General features: G+C 36.9%; 1 protein-coding gene across 1 annotated transcript; it reads left to right on the plus strand.

Annotated features, from left to right (window-relative positions):
* The first annotated feature begins 712 nt into the window (after positions 1-712).
* Positions 713-18644, plus strand: LOC142351095 (amphoterin-induced protein 2-like). The gene is made up of 6 exons (XM_075403184.1): positions 713-1371; positions 10443-10627; positions 11133-11316; positions 12253-12657; positions 17188-17417; positions 18234-18644. Exons 1-6 carry the CDS (start codon positions 802-804, stop codon positions 18568-18570), a joined length of 1911 nt encoding a protein of 636 aa, XP_075259299.1. The 5' UTR covers positions 713-801; the 3' UTR covers positions 18571-18644.
* The last annotated feature ends 1410 nt before the right edge of the window (positions 18645-20054 follow it).

A 20054-nucleotide genomic window follows, 5' to 3' on the forward strand; every position in this document is an offset into this window, starting at 1 on the left:
TTTAATACGATGCCATTTTTTGCATACGATGCCCCCGAAGAATTTTTAAATTTTCTGAACAAAATTATGAGGCTTAGTATTTTGTTAGGACGGGGAACACTAATTGTGATTGAATTAAGTCTGAAAACAATACTCCGGTAATCGCGCTCGCATACCGCCACAACACAATATGGACACCGACCCTTTTTACACAATAAAACTTTTCTTTTGTAATTTTGTTCATGTCTTCGGGAAAGAGGTAATAATTGAATAGCTTTTCTTCTACCGTGCTAGTCTTGAAAAACCTCTAATATAGTTATGCTCTAGCTGGTTTTCTGGCCATTATAAAACTTTCGCAAACCGCTTGGAGCATTTTCAGAAACAAAATGAGCAGTAGCGAACAAAACTACAGAAAACAGAAACACAAACTTTAAGTAGAAAGATTGATAATTGATTGAAAACAGGCTTCAATCAAACAATCTAAGCGCTAGTATCATCGCCAACTAACTTCTTCATTATATTGACTTTAACTCACAAGTGCACGGTTGGCGTACAAAAACAAGACACGGCTATGTTTCGTGATTAAGATGAATCTAAGTGTAAAAGCAAATCTTTTTACAATTCTAAGTCAATTTTAATCTACGAAAAGAAGAAAGTAAAGCAGTGCTGAAAACTCAAGTGAATTATAAACTGACATTTGATATGACAAAACAAAAAGACTACCACGCATGCAGTACTTTTTGAAGTCTTAGCTAATTTTATGACTAAAATGCTTACTTTTATCTCACACAGCAGCAATGTACTGTGTTTTACCATTACAAAATGAGACTAGAAACTCTTTTCTTACTTCTTGTTTGTATGAAACTCGCGTCGTCCAGTATTTTATGCAATTATGCGGACTCGGAACGGACCATAGCAAACTGTGCCAATTTCGGGTTAAAAACTGTCCCGCAAAAGTTAAACAGCCAGTTAATACGGCTAGATTTGCCCAACAACCAAATCGGTTTCTTAGCCGAGAATGATTTTGCACCTTATCCGAACTTAAGGCATCTTCAATTGCAGTCAAATAACATCACTTCAATTCATCCATTAACCTTTCTGAAAACGCAATTTTTATCATCGCTTTATCTGAACAGAAATCGACTGCTGAACAAACTTCAATTTTCACTGCCTGTTTCGCTAGAACGATTGAATGTACGCTCATGTGGCATAAAGTTGATTGAGCCGACATTTTTCGACGGCCTGAAGTTTCTAGAGAGTATCGACTTTTCAGACAATCTGCTAAAAGAAGTGCCTGATAATTTGTTCAGAGGCGTCAAAGTGCAGTCAATTGAGTTGTCGATTGATTTTTCGTCCAATTTATTAAGCGGACTGAAAGCGGCAACAGTTCAGGTAATATATGTTAATGGCATTTGGGTCTCGATTTCAGTATTGGGCAAGGCAAAATGCAATTCTAATTTCACAACTCATTCAGAATTATGGTTATGTCACTCTTTCAAGCTGTCAGTCTTGTACACGTCTTGGTCAAGCCCTGCAAATCTAAACCCAAGTCTTGGATAAGGCTTGGCAAGCCTAAATTCAAGTCTTCGCAAACCTGAATGACGTGAAAAATAGTGAACGGCCAAAAATTGGTCCGAAAAATGCAAAAACTAAAACCAGATCTAACAGATTAACAACAAAAATAACCAGAAAATGCATTTCAGTCAAAAAAGAAACGCAAAATAACTGTTCTATATACACGAAAACAAGTTCCCTAGTCAAAAGATTATATTCAGTAAAAGTCTTTGTTGCAGTTTTTTTGAAGATTACATATTTGCGGGTAACCGTTTTCAACCTGTCCAAGGAGTTTAGTCAAGCTTCCATGCGCTGTCACTCTTGACTTGATTGTTAAACAACATGCACCATAATGAACAGGAGGCCAGCAACATCTGGAGAGATCATCGAAGAGAGAGTAGCCCAAGTTGCCCAGAAACCGTTACGTGAAAATTCATAAAAGGAGGCTAATCAGCCAAAACGCGTGCGAGTGCGCAAACGGAGCGAACGAACGTACCGCAAGCCGTTTTTACCTTTACCATAAAGTGCTGTCCATCTCGTCCAGGGTATACCCCCAGAGGCCGAATTCCACGAAGACTCTTGTTTTTCAAGATCCAGACAATTTCGTTAACTCTAAGCGGCAACTGGTTGTTCTCACTCCATTTGAATCTCTTGAGTAGTGTCGACAGTAATTCTCTGTCAAGTCGCTTCCAGGCGTGGTTCATCATCTGTGCAGAGTTCTCCATGTCTTGAAGCTAGCTGGAATTTGGTTGTCTAATTTTCTTGGTGGCAGAGAGATGACTGGACGACTGATCAGGAATTGGTTAGGTCTGAGAGGCATCTCGTTATCTGGAAGATCAGCGACATTTATGAGAGTTTGTGAATTCTAGACGGCTTTGCTCTCTACCAGTATTGTTTGGAATACGTCAATTGGAAGTCTTTTTGAGCCTGGAATGATCAGCAGCCTTCTTCTCGCTGTCTGTATCAAACGCTCCCACAAAACCAACAAAATGGGGGCCTTAAAGCAGGTTGATAATCCTAATCGTGTTTGTAGCTGCGGGAATCTTGTAAATTTTATCGTTGTCAAAGCGCTTCATACTTTTATTGAACTATTCTGACCCTCCCATGAACGTCCTTCCATTATTACTGTACAGCAATTCTAGTTAACATCGTGTACTGGTGAAACAACGAAAAGCATTTCGTAAAGTACCATTGTTGACATCTGGGCAACTTTCTCGTGCTCAAGCACGTGAATAACAAAGCATAATCTTTCTCATAACTTTTATTTTTGTGTCCCCTATATAGAATGGTCCAAAGAATTTGACAACACAATTGAAAAACGGGAATTGTGTTGCGGCTGTTGAGGAGAGGAAAGCGGGAAGAGGAAGCTTGATCGGTTGTATGTTCTCCGCGTTAAATCTTCTGCATAAAAACAACAAAATATTATGCTCAGTAGACACTTTAGCAAGCCAAGTACGTGATATCGTTGCTGAACAAACGCTTTGGCGGGTTCTTTTCCCTGATGAATGCATACGCGATGAGCTTGTTCTAGATACAAGCGTGTGTCAGAATAATTGGACCTTTTTCCATTTCAAGGTTATCAGCAGCAAATTGAAGTCTTCCACTTCAATGAAGTATACCGTTTTTGTCAAGGATTTGGTTCAATGACAGCAGTTTGCATTTAGGGTGGGTCTTGAGACCTCCTTTTAATGAGGATATTGTCGAATAAAACAAATTCCTTTGAAAACATCTGATCAAGTGTTTCCAAGAAGGATTAATGTCATCAATCGTGTAAAGTTGTTTGTTATTTCGGAGGCTTTTCCTTGGAACAGCAGGTTGACAACAGTGGCTGATATTAGGAGCAATTTCGTTTAAGACCAAAAACCTTTGGATCGATAACTGGCCTGAGAGCATTTGAGAAGTCATAAAAAGCTGTTGCCAAAACAACTTGTTTCTGAGGAAGAAACTGGTAATTGACTTGCTCTGTTGAGCAAAAAAAAGTGATGGCTCCAACCATTTGGCAGAGATTTTACGTGCATCCAAACCACGAGTGTCGTGATCGGCTGGAATGTGCGATGTTGGTACATGATTCCTCTTTTTAGTTTTTCTTGTTAAGAAAATTTCTCGGAGTTGTTTTGCAACATAAACAGTGTGCTTTTTGGAAGATACAATCCAGTCCAGGCCTACTTGATTGTCTGTCCAGGAAACGGATTTATCAAATATGAAGGAATGCTCTTTCAAGATAGTACAGTGTAATCAAACACCAATTACGGTTTCCTCGAATTCAAGTCTGGGTACACTAATTCGCTTTATTGGGGCAACTTTACATTTTCCGATAAGGAAACAAGTTTCAGTTGTCTCAGAACTTTTTTTAGCTAGGCCATTGTACGCTGCAGCTGCAATTGCAATTGTTGAGGCGCTGATAAAGACGTGAAACTCTTGTTGCACTTAAAGTAATGCAACTTATTGCACTTAGAGTAATTAACAACGCTTGTGAAGACGTGAAGACGTGCTGCACTTAGAGTAATGCAACTTAATAAAGTCTTTCGGAGGTGTACTTCAAGCATTCTCATGTACAAGCAATCTCATATACGAATCTAGCTTTTTCTGAAGATTTTTAAAAATATGTGTAGGAAATGGTCCATCCCACTTTTTGCCAGGCTTCCCAATCACTTGGAGAAGAAGTTTGATGCAAATTGTCAAAGGAGAAAGCATTCCAAGCGTATCAAATATCGAGCAGACAAGGTTGAAAATATTTCTCTGAGTATACTCAAGCACATCTAATGGAAAATTGGTCATAAGCCTGATGATGATTGCGTCATTTGGCAGGTTCTATTTCCGTCCAAAGACTCTAACAATGTAATTGCCGTGGTCAACTTTTTCTATTCTTATTCGATGGTGAACTTCGGTTTCATTAGACATAAACTTTGCAAGGCAAAAACCGCCTTCTTGATTACTTTTAAAAGTCTCTTGGACAGTATTTGAAGCGTTGCTAATTAATTCAAATGATGGGATGTAGTCATCCACATAAAAGTGATTCTTCACGGCTCTTACTGCAGGGGGATATTTGTTTGCGTTTTTCTCAACGCAGTGGTTTAAGACTTAGATTGCGCACATTTGCAAGCAAGTGGCACCAAATATTAGTTTTGTAAACTGATAATGTTGAACTTCAGTGTCGTTTATCCACAGAAAACGAAGTGCGGACTAATCAATTTGGTTGATTGCAATTTGCATTAATAAGCCTTCGATTTCAGCTGGGACTGTAACTGTGTTTTCACAAAAGCGCTTGAGGAGTCCAAGAAGACTATTAATCAGTTCTGGACCTGTTAAAAAGTCTCTGTTGAGGGACAGCTCACGGAATTTTGAGGCAGCGTTTGCGACGTGCCGAATTTTCCCTTTTTTGTTAGGATTCTCAGTTGGGTGGTGGGGGAGATACCAGATTTAATCCGGAGTTGTTTCATGTTTCTCAACTGGCTTCACGTAGTTTTGCTTGATGTCATTATCTAAAACCAATTTGTTAATTATCACGGAGTTGAGTCTGTTAGTAAGACTTTTAATTTGACTGAGGGCGGAAAAATAATTGTTTTCCAACTTGGAATTTTCATTATACGGTAGTCCTAATTCAAATCTTACTATGTTAAATACTATTGAATTTTCAATTAATCAATGAATATTTGATGAAAGAAAAGATGAAAGTTTGCTGTCAAGATTAATCCCTTGGGATTTGATTCTCCGGAACTGTTGAACAAGTTCGTCCAGTGCGGGTTCTTGCGTTCAATTTCTGGAAACATGGAAAACAAAGGTTTTCATTGCTTTGTCAAATATTTTCTGATGACTTTTTAGAAATACTTTTTATAATCATCAGCTAATGTCCGACCTATTTTAGTTTTTACGCAAAAGGTTGATTTTGATTTCTTTGAATGATGTAATTGAGGTAGTGGAAAGCAAAGCCGTTAACACCAAGTAGTGCGCCGATTTTGCCGTCGGCAATATACGGAAAATGAATATGGCTCAAATTGTTGAACTTATCGGAAATTTGGTTTAATTGAAACCAATTTGTGGCACCGATATTCAAAGATGGTGTACTGTAAGCTTTAGAGATTTCAAAAGAAAACTCTGTTGACTTGTAAGGAGTAGTAGTGACTGTTTTGTTAATTTTAGAGAAAGAGATGTTGTTTTGGGTTTTGAGAAATTGAAGAGGGACTGATTGATGAAAATTGCATGAAAGCTCAAGAAACTTTGAAATGGTATCCAGAATGAAACTACCTCGACCACCAGGGTCAATTAAAGCGTATGTAAGCCTTAATTCTATTCAAGCTTACTAATTTCTTTGAGATGTTTGATGCAAATTACAGGAGAAAGTACTCCAAGTGGGTCAAAGTTTGATGCAAATCACAGGAGAAAATACTCCAAGTGGGTCAAGTATCGCGCAGACAAGGTTGAAAACATTTCTCTGAGTACACAAAAACCTATTTAATGGAAAATATGTCATAGACCTGATGATGAATGCGTCATTTGGCAGGTTTTATATCTGTCCAAAGACTCCAACAATGTAATTGCTGTGTTCAATTTTTTCTATTGTTTTCAAATGGTGAACTTCGTTTTCTTTAGACACGAACTTTGCAAGGCAAAACCCGCCTTCTTGAGGACCTTAAAAAGTCTGTTGGGCAGTATTTGAAGCATTGTTAATTGTTTCAAATGATGGGACGTAGTCATCCACAAAAAGGTGGTTCTTGACGGCTCTGACTGCAGCGGGACATTTGTTTGCGTTTTTATCAACGCAGCGGTATAGCGCAGATTGCGCTCAATGGCAAGCAGGTGACACCAAATATCAGTCTTGTGAACTGATAATGTTAAACTTCAGTGTCGTTTACTCACAGAAAACGAGGTTACTGATCAATTTTATTGATTGCAATTTGCATGAACATGACTTCGATTTCAGCTAGGACTGTGACCGGGTTTTCGCAAAAGCACATGAGGACTCCGAGAAGACTATTGATCAGTTGTGGACCTGTTTAAGAGTTTTTGTTGAGGAACAGTCCACGGAATTTGAAGGCAGCGTTTGCGACGCACCGAATTTTCCCGATTTTGTTAGGATTCTCAATTGGGTGATGTAGGAGATACCAAATTTAATCTGGAGGTGTTTTTTTCTTCTCAACTGGCTTCACATACTTTTGCTTGATGTCATTTTGTAAAGTCTTTTTGTAATTATCACGGAGTTGAGTCTGTTAGTAAGACTTTAAACTTGACTGAGGGTGGAAAAAAAATTTTCCAACTTGGAGTTTTTATTCTACGGAATCCTATATTCAAATCTTTCTCCGTTAAATACTATTGAATTTTTTATTAACCCATCAAATTTTTTATAGAGGAAAGATGAAGGTTTGCTGTCAAGATTAATACCTTGTGATTTGATTCTCCGGAACTGTTGAACAAGTTCGTCTAGTGCGAGTTCTTGAGTTCAATTTCTGAAAACATGGAAAACAAGGTTTTCGGTGCTTTCTCAGATAGTTTCTAATGAATTTTCAGAAATAGTTTTTTTTATTCAACAACTAATGTCCAACCTAATATAGTTTTTACGCTATAAGGTTGATTTTGATTTCTTTGAGTGACGTGAGTGGGGTAGGTTAAAGCAAAGGCGTTAAGACCAAGTAGTGCGCCGATTCGGCCGTGGTCAATATATGGAAAATGGGTATGGCGCAAATGGTTGAACTCATTGCAAACTTGTTTTGAAATTGAAACCCATTTGTGGTATCGACATTCAAAGATGTTGTACTGTAAGCTGTAGGGAGTTCAAAAGAAATCTCTGTTGGCTTGTTAGGAGTAATAGTGACTGGTTTGTTAATTTTAGAGAATGAGATCTTGTTTTGGGTGTTAAGAAACTGAAGAGGAACTGATTGATGAGAATCGCATGAACGCTCAAGAAATTCTGAAATGGTATCCAGAATGAAACTACATTGACTTTCAGGGTCAATTAAAGCGTATTTGTCAAAGGCCTTATTTCCTTACAAAAAGGGAACGGGGATGAGTTGAAGCTGCCCATACCAGTTTTTGGTGCATGGGGGCTCTGGTTTATGCTAAGGGACTGCCTGTTACTATTTCTAGTCAGATTTGGTTTTTGAGGGTTGATCTGGTTTTGAGCGTTGAAGGGTTGTCGGTAACAACTATTCTGTTTTTTTCAGCTGCATTTTTGTTTTGGAACTTTTGAAAGTAATTTGAGTCGATGTCTTTTTAACCAACGAGTCTGTAGATTGATTTCATGTTATTTTTGGTTGAAAAGGCTGCTGTTGGGCGTTTAATTTCTGGGTTTTCTGTTGGGCGTTTTAAATTGAATGACGGAAGCCATTGCATACATGGCATCGTTTTGTTGAAGGACAAGTTTGTTTGTGGTGGAACTAACGAATTGTTTCACAGACTAAATGAAAATGAGGCATAGTCATATGCATTTCTCAAATATTTTAGTTGTATTGTTGCGCACTTTATGAACGTCCAATATTTGCTCAAAAATGGGTGACCCTAGGCCCGATTTCCAATGACAAGGCCTGAGAGGTTCATCCGGAACTTTAGGGTTGCTTCATTTTGGTCAATATTACCTGGATTGGAAAGTTAGACATTTGCTTCATAAAAAATCGGAAATCGGCTTTTTTTAAAAAAATGGACTGAAAATTACTGGAGACCGCTAAATTATCCCAGACACACCTTAAAATAGACCATTCTGATCCTACAGGGTGTTAGCTCACCGCTTGGACTAATTCGTAACCACCCAGATTGGCCTAAATTGGCTACAAACTAATCCACAAAACGTGGCGGCCCCTAAATATAGCGCACCAATGAAAGGTTCAAGCAGTAAAACTTTTTTGCAAGCATATTGTTAATCTATGCATTGTCGGCTGGTATTTTCCGAGGAAAGCAAAAATTCAGCACAGTCATAACTTCAATTTATAATTGAAACTAAGTTTCAACAAGGCAATCATTCTATTCAAAACTGATTTTTACAGCTAAAGCCATCAAATTAGCAAGACAAGGACCTCGTATAAATGGCAGAAATTCTTTGACAATTTCGCTAAGTTTACAAAATAGCCACGAAATTGACAATATTGATTGAGTGATTGTCAAAATAGCAAACAAATTGACGCAAATCTGTTAAAAAAAAATCCTTGGGAAGATCAGCAAAAATATTAAGAAAAAGACAGAACACTGTTAAGATTTTATCAAAATTTGCCGAAACTTCTGACCAAAGTTTTGAATCGATCAGGAAAGGGACGGAGCTCATACGTTTGCCCTGGAAATGAGCTCTAAAAAAATCCGACAAATATCATTTACAAAGCATTACTCGAATTCAAGACTAAAGTCGATTGATTCCAATATCATTGGGCGCATGGATACCTTTTGCCCGTTCCGTTCCTCAATAAATTGTCTACATCCAAACCAGATAAGACATGATTTTTAGTGTTGATAGATAACATAATGAGCCAAATCATATTTGGCTCATTATGAAACGAGTTTGTTACAGACAATCAAAGGGCCATTAATAGAGACCACGCGTCATTAGGTGTGCCTCATATTCAGGGGTACCAAATCTAATAAACAAAACTTAGAATAGTGAGTTGATTCTATTAGGACGAGAGAATAATATTTTTGCCAAAAAAACATTTTGTGGTATTTTTACGGAAGAAAAAATATTTTGAGAAAAAAATGTCGAGATACTTTTACGAATTAAAGAGAAAAGAGTGACGGGTAACCAAACTTTGGGCACTGGGACGTATCTGAATAGTTTTTCCTGAAAATGATATTTAAAAAATGAGATTCAAAAGTGATGTCCTACTTTGACAAATTTTTCACCACATGAAGACACGCGATTGGTGGGTTACCAGACATTTGGGCATATGGGGTGCCTGCTGCTCGTGCGCCAATAACTTGTAGAAATGCAAACTAATTTAGGCCGAAGTAGTATTGTTACTTCTTAGAGATTCGATTAAAAAAACTATAAAATAAAACACGTAAAAAGTAAAAAGCACCCTGAATGGTTCAAAATTTCACGGACTTTTGTAAAATGAGACAAATTTTCGTGAATAATGGCGGGCTTCCTGTTCTGGTAAAATACTTTTGAGCAGTCCTGGTTGAATTTTGAACCGAAATTTGGTCAATGGGGACCTGATGTCGGTTGACGGGGCTTAGGTGCATCAAGGGGGCTCTTAATTTTGTCCCCCTTTGAACAATTTTTACTTGATTCAAGATATATGATATTTAGTTTATTTAAATTTTCACAACATTTCGATTTGGTCAATTTGGATGTCTTTAGGCTGTAACTCCGCTCAAAACTGCTCAAAACGCCTAATAACCAAATGAAAACTCATTAATTTTGAACTTGTCTGACCACCCCGAGGTGCTAATTTATTTTTTCGGACAACTGTGGGATATTTTACAAGTATCCCGGGAAAATGCCTGAAAATTAATTTCAATCAAAATTTTTGCAAATCAAAACCATCACCCGAAAATTCATTGCGCTGCGAGCCAATATTTCCAAACTTTTGGGTTAATGCAATGCAATTTAGCCAAACTTGTAGCTCAATTTCAAGCATAAATACGTGCACATATGTTTCTTTGAGAGATCTTATTTTTTTAAAGCGTATGCTTGTTTTCAGGTGTTTAACAAAATTCCCAGCGCACCTAAACACGCTCAGTTCTCAGTTTTGTCTAAGATTTTTTCTAAGAGACAAAAATGGCATAAATAAAACAATCAGAACAGATCGATTTTGATTATCAAAAAAGACTTAACATAGTAAAAAAAAAGTTTTCTTAATGATAACAAAAGAAAAAAAGGTTGAGTTGCCTATACAGATTCAGGACAACTTTTGAGTTAGCTTAATTTGAAGCCTAACTCAACTGATGAGGAGGCAGTTCTAAATTTCACCACTGTCTTCACTTTTCAGACTCTAATAAACGGGAGTGCGTCCTACAGTCAACTGAAGATCAATTTGATGGATAACCCAATCCACTGCAACTGTCTCATGAGATGGGTGCCCCAGTTCTCCTCCTCGCCCTCCAAGGGTCCAAACCAACTGGACATCCAGGGCATCTGTCACTCGCCATCACATGTCAAAAATATGCGCATCAGGCAATCAATAGATGTTTCCTCTCATTCTGAAAGCAATTGTATGGACGAGCTTAGAGATAGTGATTGAAGAACTATTTTTGCCGCTCAAAAATTAAAAATCTTGCAAACATATTTCACAAATTTGGTTAATTTTGATTCTCCATCGGTTCTTCTAAATGGGAGATACGAAATTTGTTCTCGCCCCGCCGAGTTCAGTGGGCGTCGAAGTCTTGCACATTTTTGCTTAATTTTGGTTCAATAGGCACATTGCTAAGTTTTTTTTAATAATCTGGAAAAATTTAACAAACTTGGAATCTAGAAAATTTGCAGAGTCTACCAAGTTTTTGATCCGCTAATCGGTATCGCTTTGAATAATGTCAAACTTTTTATAGACGCTCAAACCATACTACCATGGGAATTTACTTCACTTTAAAAGATCAAAAACTCATCACTGCAATAGACTATAGAGAACTAAATGTTAACAAGTAAAATTGAGGAAACCTTTTCACTGATTGGATGTTGATAGTCAAGTGGCAGACCATCAGATGAGGTGTGTCCCACCTGTGATCATAAACGAGAACCACGTGTTCACATTCAAAGAACACAGCGAACATGTTCAAGTGTTATGCGACACAGTTGGAGATCCGGATCCATTCGTCTTCTTCGATGTCAAGACCATCAACACTATCCTCTTCCCGGGACAAACTCAGGTCAGATACTCATTTGACCAAAAGTTATTTTATAATACTCTTCCCCCATGTTGCCCCCATCTTTGCCCATGCAATTTGGACGTTCCATTTCACCATATCAATGGTGCTGCTTCCTCACCTCAACTTTCAATATGTACTTATGGAAAAATTTAGGTCTAAGCGGCAGGCGCAACCGCATTGAAAACGAAACCCTCGCTGTATTTGAGCCCGTATATCTCAAACTATAAATCTAATCTGTTGCAAAAAATGGCCTCGATGTCTTCTCAACTTTTGTCTGCGCAAGAAGCACAGTTGCTATTCGTTGATTGTTTTGTAATAAATTTTCTGCAATACTTCAACTATTTTTGAATGTACCTAAAAGTTGAGCAGCAGTGATCAGCGCAAATTCTTCCATTCTAACTCTCTTTTGCAAACTTGTTAATTTTTTTCTCAATGTTCCTTTCTGTTGATCGCTAAATGGATGCTCTTTTTAGATTAATATACAAAAATTGAGGTTAGTTGAAAGGTGGCGGTCAAGCAAGCCGATAGGCAAGCAAGCCGAATTTTGAAAATGATGTCAAGTAAGCCGAAAAATTTTCGGATACCCGTATTTTAAGTTGCCCCTGGCGGGCCGGTGGGCTGACCGGCCCGCGGTTTCCGGATTACATCCCACAGCGGATGAGAGGCATGGCCATGGACAGCGGTCCGCTGAGGCCCGTACCCACTAGATGTCTAAAAATTGACGTATTTTTGTTTCTTTGGTGCATTGGAATACATTATGCACTATAATACTACGCGCAGTATTGATTGTAACGGCTGACAATGTAATATTTCTGATAGATTACATAACTATTACATAACTTTCGGCTTGCTTTTGTGTCGGCTTGCTTGCCTATCGGCTTCCTTTGCATTCGCCTAGTTGAAAAGACAAAACATTTAAAATTTCATGTTCTTCAGGGTCGCTATTCAGTGGACTATTCCGGCAATCTCCACATTGAAGATGTCCAGCTAGAAGATGCAGGTTCAATCTTGTGCGTCGCTGGAAATGTTGTACAGAACACCACAGGAATACTAACAGTCAAAATATCAGCCGCCTTGTCAAGCACAGAAATAGCAGTTATAGTTTCAGCTGTTATTAGTGTCTCTCTATTCATCATTCTCATCATTGTTGCCCTGTTGATCTTGAAATGCTGTCCTTGTTGTCCGAAACCAAAATTGTCCAAGTTGTGGAGACGCAATTCAGACAATGACTCGATTGAGAATTTCAAAGCAAGCTCAAACCGGATGACGTCATTGAGTACTGCCAACATTACATTCAGTAGTTTCCCACCTCCCGAATTTGAAGAGGAGGAACGGAGAGAGGTCAGGAAAAACAATTAAATCAACCATATCCTCCTTTCCATTATTTTAACCTGGTAGTTTAAGCAAGGAGACTCGGTAATGTGCGTTCGCACATAAAGTTCCGACCCCGCTCATCTACATTTTCCACTTAATTGTCTACCAAATGAGGAAGAGATAAAAAAAATAACATATGAAAATATCGTTCAACAAACTACTAAATGAATAAAACAATCTAACTTAAAGGGCCGATGACACCTGTCTTTAACCAGAAAGGACGGCTATAAAATCAAATAATTACAAATATTAATTAGTACAAAAATTCGTTGTCCATTTTTTGAAGACCATTACTAACCAAATCAAAATGGCATCAGCAAAGATTCATACTAAAGAAGATTAACTTCTACTTCATTAGAGACAAATATGGGATATTTCCTCAATGTGACCTGGTAGCAAGTCCACAAGAAATGAGATCAAGGAAAGATTTTTATACCTCCAGATAAAGCGATTGAGTCCTTTCATCAACCAATATATGTCATACGACTACAAAAAAAAACAAAAAATACAGGCAAAAAGAAAAAAAAATTGCGCAAAAAGATTTGCTAGAAAACTATTTCCGAGCCAATTAAACATTAAGTTGTTCACTAAAAACTTTAAAAACTTTTATTACGTTTTACTAATAACCAGAAGACCGCCTATTATAGTGATACTGTGAAAAGAAAAAAAAACCTACAAAAATGGGCGAATATACAAAAATCACGAATATTTTACGAAAACTAATTGTACGAAGAGCAAAGACAATTTTAGGAAAATAAACCGTTTAAAAAAGCAAATTGTAGTTCATCAGATAGAGGATGTGACTTGGATATAGAGATTCTAAGCTACAAGTTAAAAGAAATTAGATTGGAAAATCTCAGAAATCCTATGTGTTTTTTCTCAGAAATTCAAAAAAACAAATCTTTTCAAAAATTATAGCTTACAAAAGCTTTCGACTAAAAGAGTAGAGAGTTTATTATTCAACTTCTTCAAAAACTAATTACGCCTGTAGTTATTGAGACGAATCAACGAGACTGTAAAAAACATTAAATACAAGCTGAAATTAAAGAAAATTTCGCAAACAACTTTACGAAGCCACACTGTTGACATTAAGTTTACAAAATATTAGCAGCAAGAAAACTAAATCGTCGTTTGCTTCTCTTTTGAACATCATAAAGTCTTTTTTAAAAACAACTATTTCAAAATGACAACAAAAAGACCACAAAAATTGAGAAATAACCAAATTTCACAAAATTCTTCTGAAACAAATTGTGTAAGCGCTGAAGACATTAGTAAAAATGTTTAACCAACAGAAAAGTCATTGTTTGCTTCAATAAAACCTTATAGAGATCCCTCAATATTGAGGCTAACTTACAAAAAAGGTTCGACATTGTAAAATGCAAAAAAAGAATGCAAACCAAAAACAAAAAGGTATAAGATGAAGAATACTTCTCCTTTTTTTGAAAAAATTTAACTTCAAAATCAATAAAATCATTAGCGATATATCGACAACGGTTAATAAATTAACTTATTGATCAATAGACTTTAAACTGAGACCTTTAACAACCCAGTATTTGGCATACGACAACAAAAATTAATTACAACACAGGGCAAAAATAAAAAAAAGCTCTACCAAATTCTGCAAGGAATCGGTGTCGCAGCCCTTAAAAACCATATGTTTAGAAAACATTAAATCAGTTCAATTACAATTTTGGTGAAGTTTCTAAGATAGATTGTTCATTAATGTGACAATTTAACAAAGAAGCAAAAACAACATCAGAAATGGTTAATTAAGCACAAAAATCACAAAACGTTGTAATAAAAATCGTAGTATCAAAACCAAGAAGCCGTTCTTTTGAAGCAGTCCGCCAAAATTAGTTTGTATTCCAGAAGAAAGAAGCGTTGACCCGTATTTACTGAGAACACGCTAAAAGTTGACAAAAATATAACAAAAAAAATGACAATTTCAAAAAATCAGTGAAACTTCCTTAAACAAATACATTCAATGACATAATTAGGTGACAACCGAATGCAACATTCGGCCTCATTTTTACATAATTGAGAGCTACCATTATGATGCCGTGGATGAAAAATTTTGTCAGTATTTAAAATTTAAAAAAAATAGAAAATTATTTTGAAAATAGGCAACACCAAAATAATAATAAAAAAATTTCTGATTGTAAGAATCCATAATATCAAAACTATCCGTCATTTTGCCCCGCACCCGAAAAAAACCGCCCAAATGTTTCAAATGTATGCGAATTAGACTAATTGTTGAGCGCAATACTTCAAATTTTTATAAAAAAAAACAATGACGCATTTTGTATAATTATAGAGTTCAATTTGTAAAATACGGCAAAATTTTAATTCCAGAAGAGTTTTATAGAACGCCGAATTCGAGTTGCTCTCTTTTAGAGTTAAGAGAGATTATATCAGTGGTTTCTAGATCTCCACTTTTGGCAAACTCAAACAAAGGGGACCAAAAAAGCATATTTTGTGCGATTTTTGAAGAAAAAATTTTGAATTTTGAAAACTTCATCAAAACTTTTAGCCAAAGAAACTGAAATCAAACAATTCAGCTACGTTCTCCTGTCCAAAATGGTTACAATAACAGTCTATCGTTTAAAATTTAACTTTATTGTAAATGAAGTTAGCAAAATTGTGCCAAATTTTTGCGAAAATTACGGAAGTACAGAGTCGATTTGACATGTTAATCAAAGCTGAATTCTAGCTCAAACTGGTCAATAGTCATCAATTCCGTATTATCTAGAATCCACAGAATGAGGTCCGCGACCCAAGACAGGTATTAGCCAGACCGACTTGGGTCGCACCTCACCCCCTGCCCGAGACCCAAATCGGTCTGGCCAATATCTGTCTTGGGTCGCACACCTCATTCTGGGTCTGTAGACGCGCCAATCACAGACTATTTTTTTGGATTTAAACGATCTAAACCGGGTTGACTTTTTTGGGAACCATATCCAAAAACTATATATTATTCCATACAGGCCCCACAAACTTTTTATATGGTCTTGCTACAATTGTCAAGTATTATGAGCATGATTAATTTATGGAATCCAGGAACATTATATGATATTTTTGCGTTACATTTTCTATGAACTATAAATTTTCTATAAATAACTCATAGACCATTTTGACATTTTCGCAAAGCTCATTTAAACAATTTGCAATTCTATTGTTCTTACATGGTCATTTCATGATTCTTACGTGAACCATACACATTGCGGAGCTACCATAAATCAGATAGGGATTCTGGCGGCCACTTTTCGTACAGAGCTGCAAATGTTCTATCAAAATTTGGTTTTTTAAATTACAAAATGGCATCATAAATATCAATGGTCTGAGATATCGTCGACAATATTTCATCATCTTGATTTTGTTAAGTGTATATAAAAAATTTTCCACCGATCAGAATGCACTGAGTGTTTGTTTTACAGAATTTTGTGAGATTCTGTTTTTTATGATCATGTATACTGGTGCTAAATTACCACAAATTTGCACAGAAATACCATTAGTTTTCCACAGAATTCTTACAATTCTTACAATATTTCTTAAAATTCAATCATAGACAGATTTCAAAAATTTAGATGAACCGATAAAGGACAGGTACACACAACTTTTTTTCATCGCTGTTGAGTGTTCATTTTTGAAAAAAGTACTAAGAATTGACTTTACAGAGTTTTGTATTAAGAGATAATAGCAGAATCTCAACTTCGTTTTTCATCTTTACAAGATTGAAAAAAATGAGTTTTAGAAAAAATAAATGAAATTTTAGAGAATTTTTTGCGTTCAAGCAAAAGAGTTTCAAGTACAGTTGGATGAAAATCCAAAACAAACATCTCACCTACAATTTATAGCCCTTCTTGGTTAGTAATCCGATTATACAAATAAGTTTTTCGAGGTTTGCAGAAACCAAATTAAAGCAATTGATGAAAGAAAAAGTTATTATCATGTTTTTTGTTTTCAATATTTAGCATCAGATCAAATGAACAGCATTTTTATTCAAAAATGCAAAAAAATATTGGTTACAGGCTTCCAATTTTAACAATTTCAACACTTAGCAGAAAAGTTAATTAATTTCAAAATCTACTGAGACATGGTGATTTTCGGAGAAATTTGAAGACGTTTGAAATTCTAAAAAGTAAGCAACCTTCAATAACTGAGCCTACTTTGTTTACTTGACAATTTTGGGTCAAATACAAGTCCAGCATAACAGTTCGGTCGAGAAAAAGTCTAACATGAAGTTTTTGGATCGAGATACTGGATCGCATTACTTAAGTTGGGTTAGTTTTCGCATCGCTAATTGGGCCCAACATGGTTTATGCGTAACATATTTCGGTCGTTTCCATGAGTCCACGTCTAAACTATGATTCCATGTGTCAGACTGATGACCTACTGTTTTGAAGCAGAAAGTGTTTTTGTTTATAAAGTCTCTTCATTATGACAAATCATTTAATACGCCCATGCTTGTTTCGGAGATTAATTATATCTATTTTATAGATCCCGCTGCCAGAGCTGGCCAAGTTCGGCTTCCAGTCTCTGGCCAATCAGAGATCTTTGAACAACTCGTTAGGAAGTCAGACGAGTCATTCTGGAAGGATACCGAATGGGGGATATCTTCCCATGGAACAGGCGGATCTGGGTGCCCTGGAGATTAAACCGAGGAAAGTGTCGGAGGCGTCCGAACACAGTCCGAGTAACCCAATGAATGGAAACGACTCTCTTGAAAAGTGAGCTTTGAGTGTGCTTTTAACATCCAAAGAGAGCCGAGGGTTGGGCTGACATATCTCGGTTTGTTCAACCCGGCCAATACCCATATTTCGATCTTTTCAGTAGAGCCAATAGCCGCATTTAAATCTGTCCTGCTAATGGTCTGGCCAATTGTCTGGCCAATAGTCCGACCTAGGTTCTCTTTGGTCTGGCCAGTAGTCTGAACAAGAGTCTGTTCGGTCTGGCCAATGGTGGCCAAATTCTATTTGCTCTGTTCAATACCTATTTTTGGGAACGGTTGGTTTGGAAACCCCCCTTTCTGCGACCCAAGTCCGTCTGGCCAATACCTGCCTCAGATCGTGCACCTCATCATAAGGTTTATGCTTTAGAATTAATCATTGAACGAAAGATTTTGAACGGATAAAATATATGACTAAATCAGACTGATCGAGTAAATAGAATATTTAGAACCAGCATCAAATAAAAGTCATTTCGAATCTAGTTTTTTTTGGATTTTCGGATCTTGCTTCTCATCTCTTAACAATGCTTACGCCGCCTCCTACGCCTTGCGAAGGTCATAAGAGAACAGGGATCTTTTCCATTTGTGCCCGCCCCCCTCCAGTACGTTATGCAAACCCCCTTCCCCAGTACGTTATACATCCCCCCAGTTACAGAGCACATTCCATTACCTTGTAAATCATTATATAAAAATATGGCACGCGCGTCTGGGGGTTGCAAATAATATGCACACACTAAGATAGGGAGCACAAACGGAGAAAATCCGAGCACAGATCTAAACTAACCCATAAAACATGCACATATTTGTTATGTTTCAGCCATAACTACCAAAACATCCCTCTCCTCACAATACCAAATTTGCACAATATAAACAATATCAATGACGGACCTCTAAACATCACCTTTTCAAGTCCAACTGAACATCCCAATCACTTCCATTCGCCTGCCGGAGAAGACCAGGAAGATCCGGATGATCCATTCAACGAGACTGGAACCACAACCCAGCAACTCTTCTGTGCTGCCAAGTTGCCAGGAGCCATCCAGTTATTTCCAGAGCCAGAGGAATTTGTGACAAATGACCGTCCACTGACATCGACATCGCAGAGAAAGAAGCAATCGAGCAAACAGAAAGCGACCGCCAATAAAGGGACATAGTAATTTACAAAAGTAATTGTGGAATAGCAGCAACGAAAAATAATAATTTCGATTAATAATTTCGAATAGTTAACAAAATTTCATGCAATTTTGTTCTTCACTAGCAAAAAAAATTAAATAAAAAGTAGAAAGGTCATAGTATAAAAATTTTGAACGGTAAAAAGAGCGTGTACGTCCACTCCCATCTCTCGAAACAGCCCGAGCTTTAATAAATAAATTTTGGAATGATAATTTTGAGAGCATTTTTTAGTAGTAAATTGCCACCAAATGAATTCAGCTATTTAAAATTGAGGATGACAAAAAATATATCACGCAAAACGCAAAAATTTAAGGGCATAGTGCCACCCGAGAAATCAATGCAGTCAAGCTATAAACGACAAGAACTATAAATTCTCAACTAAATTTATCTAACTCAGATATATTGAGGATTAAAAAACATTTTAAAAAATAACCAAATAACGTTGAGCGAATTGCGCTCAAACGACCGGCCAGCTGCGGTTTAAGAATCCTAGCGTTTAGGCGGGAGAGCTGATTGGAGAGGTCAACCGTCCGGGGGTGGTGGTGAACTGGTGGGGGGTAGGGTTGATAGGTTGGACGGGGAGTGTTGAGAGGGAGAGTGTCACGGAAAGGGCAAACTTTTAAGATTTAGAAATGTCCTTCACATCATGAAATTATTTCCTCAAAGCACTTTTGATGAATTGCATGATTCAAAACTAATGGGGCTCGAGGAAAGTCTTAGTCACTTAATGCCTTCCAAGTTTTACCTCTTTATCCTGTTTTTGAGGATGAAAAATTAAAAGGATGAAAAATCAGTCTGGCAAAAAAATGCATCAAAAGGTCAACAAGACTAACATAATTAAAGCAAACTTTGTTTGCGAGCAATCAAAAAGAACCTCAATTTCCTAAAACCCGTGAAACCATTGAAAAAGTTTTCAAAATTGCAGTCAATTTTTTAAGTTCTGAGTACCGGCTTTTAGGGGGCAAGCTGAAGCTGTGGAAGGGGTGGGACTTGTTCGAACGGGTATAGGGAGTGTTGTTGGAGGAGTTATATGGGTTGGGAGTTATTTAGGTAGGTTAGAGGTAGTTTGGTGGAGGAAAAGTTAGGTCGAGAGGGAATCAAATCTGAAGTTAATTGACCAAAGCGTTCAATGAAAATTTTACCTTCAAAATAGCCCTCAATATTTACAAGACTTTCTAATTATTTAACATTTTAAACTAATTTTCTGTTAAATTCTGATGATCCAAAATGGAAGGCGACGTTCTAAAAAATAAATTTAAAAAAGAAGTCAAAGTTCATATTATGAAGACACGTGCTTTAACTAAAAAGCGTAGCTTGTAGAACACCGGAAACAGTGAGAAGATTCGTGCAATGTATACTCATAACTGACTCAATCAGAAAAAAACAAAGAGAAGAAGACTAACACAGATCCAAAATTTGAATGCTTAAGAAACTCCAGAAAAGTGTATTACTATGAAAAGACGGC

This window comes from Convolutriloba macropyga, chromosome 1 (genome assembly GCF_964194025.1).
Source record: "Convolutriloba macropyga chromosome 1, txConMacr16.3, whole genome shotgun sequence".
Classification (NCBI taxonomy): Eukaryota; Metazoa; Xenacoelomorpha; order Acoela; family Convolutidae; genus Convolutriloba; species Convolutriloba macropyga.

Excerpts from the sequence above, each read along its gene's own strand:
- LOC142351095 (XM_075403184.1), top strand. The coding sequence starts at position 802 with ATGAGACTAGAAACTCTTTTCTTACTTCTTGTTTGTATGAAACTCGCG. Across the intron at positions 11,317-12,252 it reads TCTTCCCGGGACAAACTCAG|GGTCGCTATTCAGTGGACTA; the intron begins GTCAGATACTCA and ends CATGTTCTTCAG. Across the intron at positions 12,658-17,187 it reads AAGAGGAGGAACGGAGAGAG|ATCCCGCTGCCAGAGCTGGC; the intron begins GTCAGGAAAAAC and ends TCTATTTTATAG.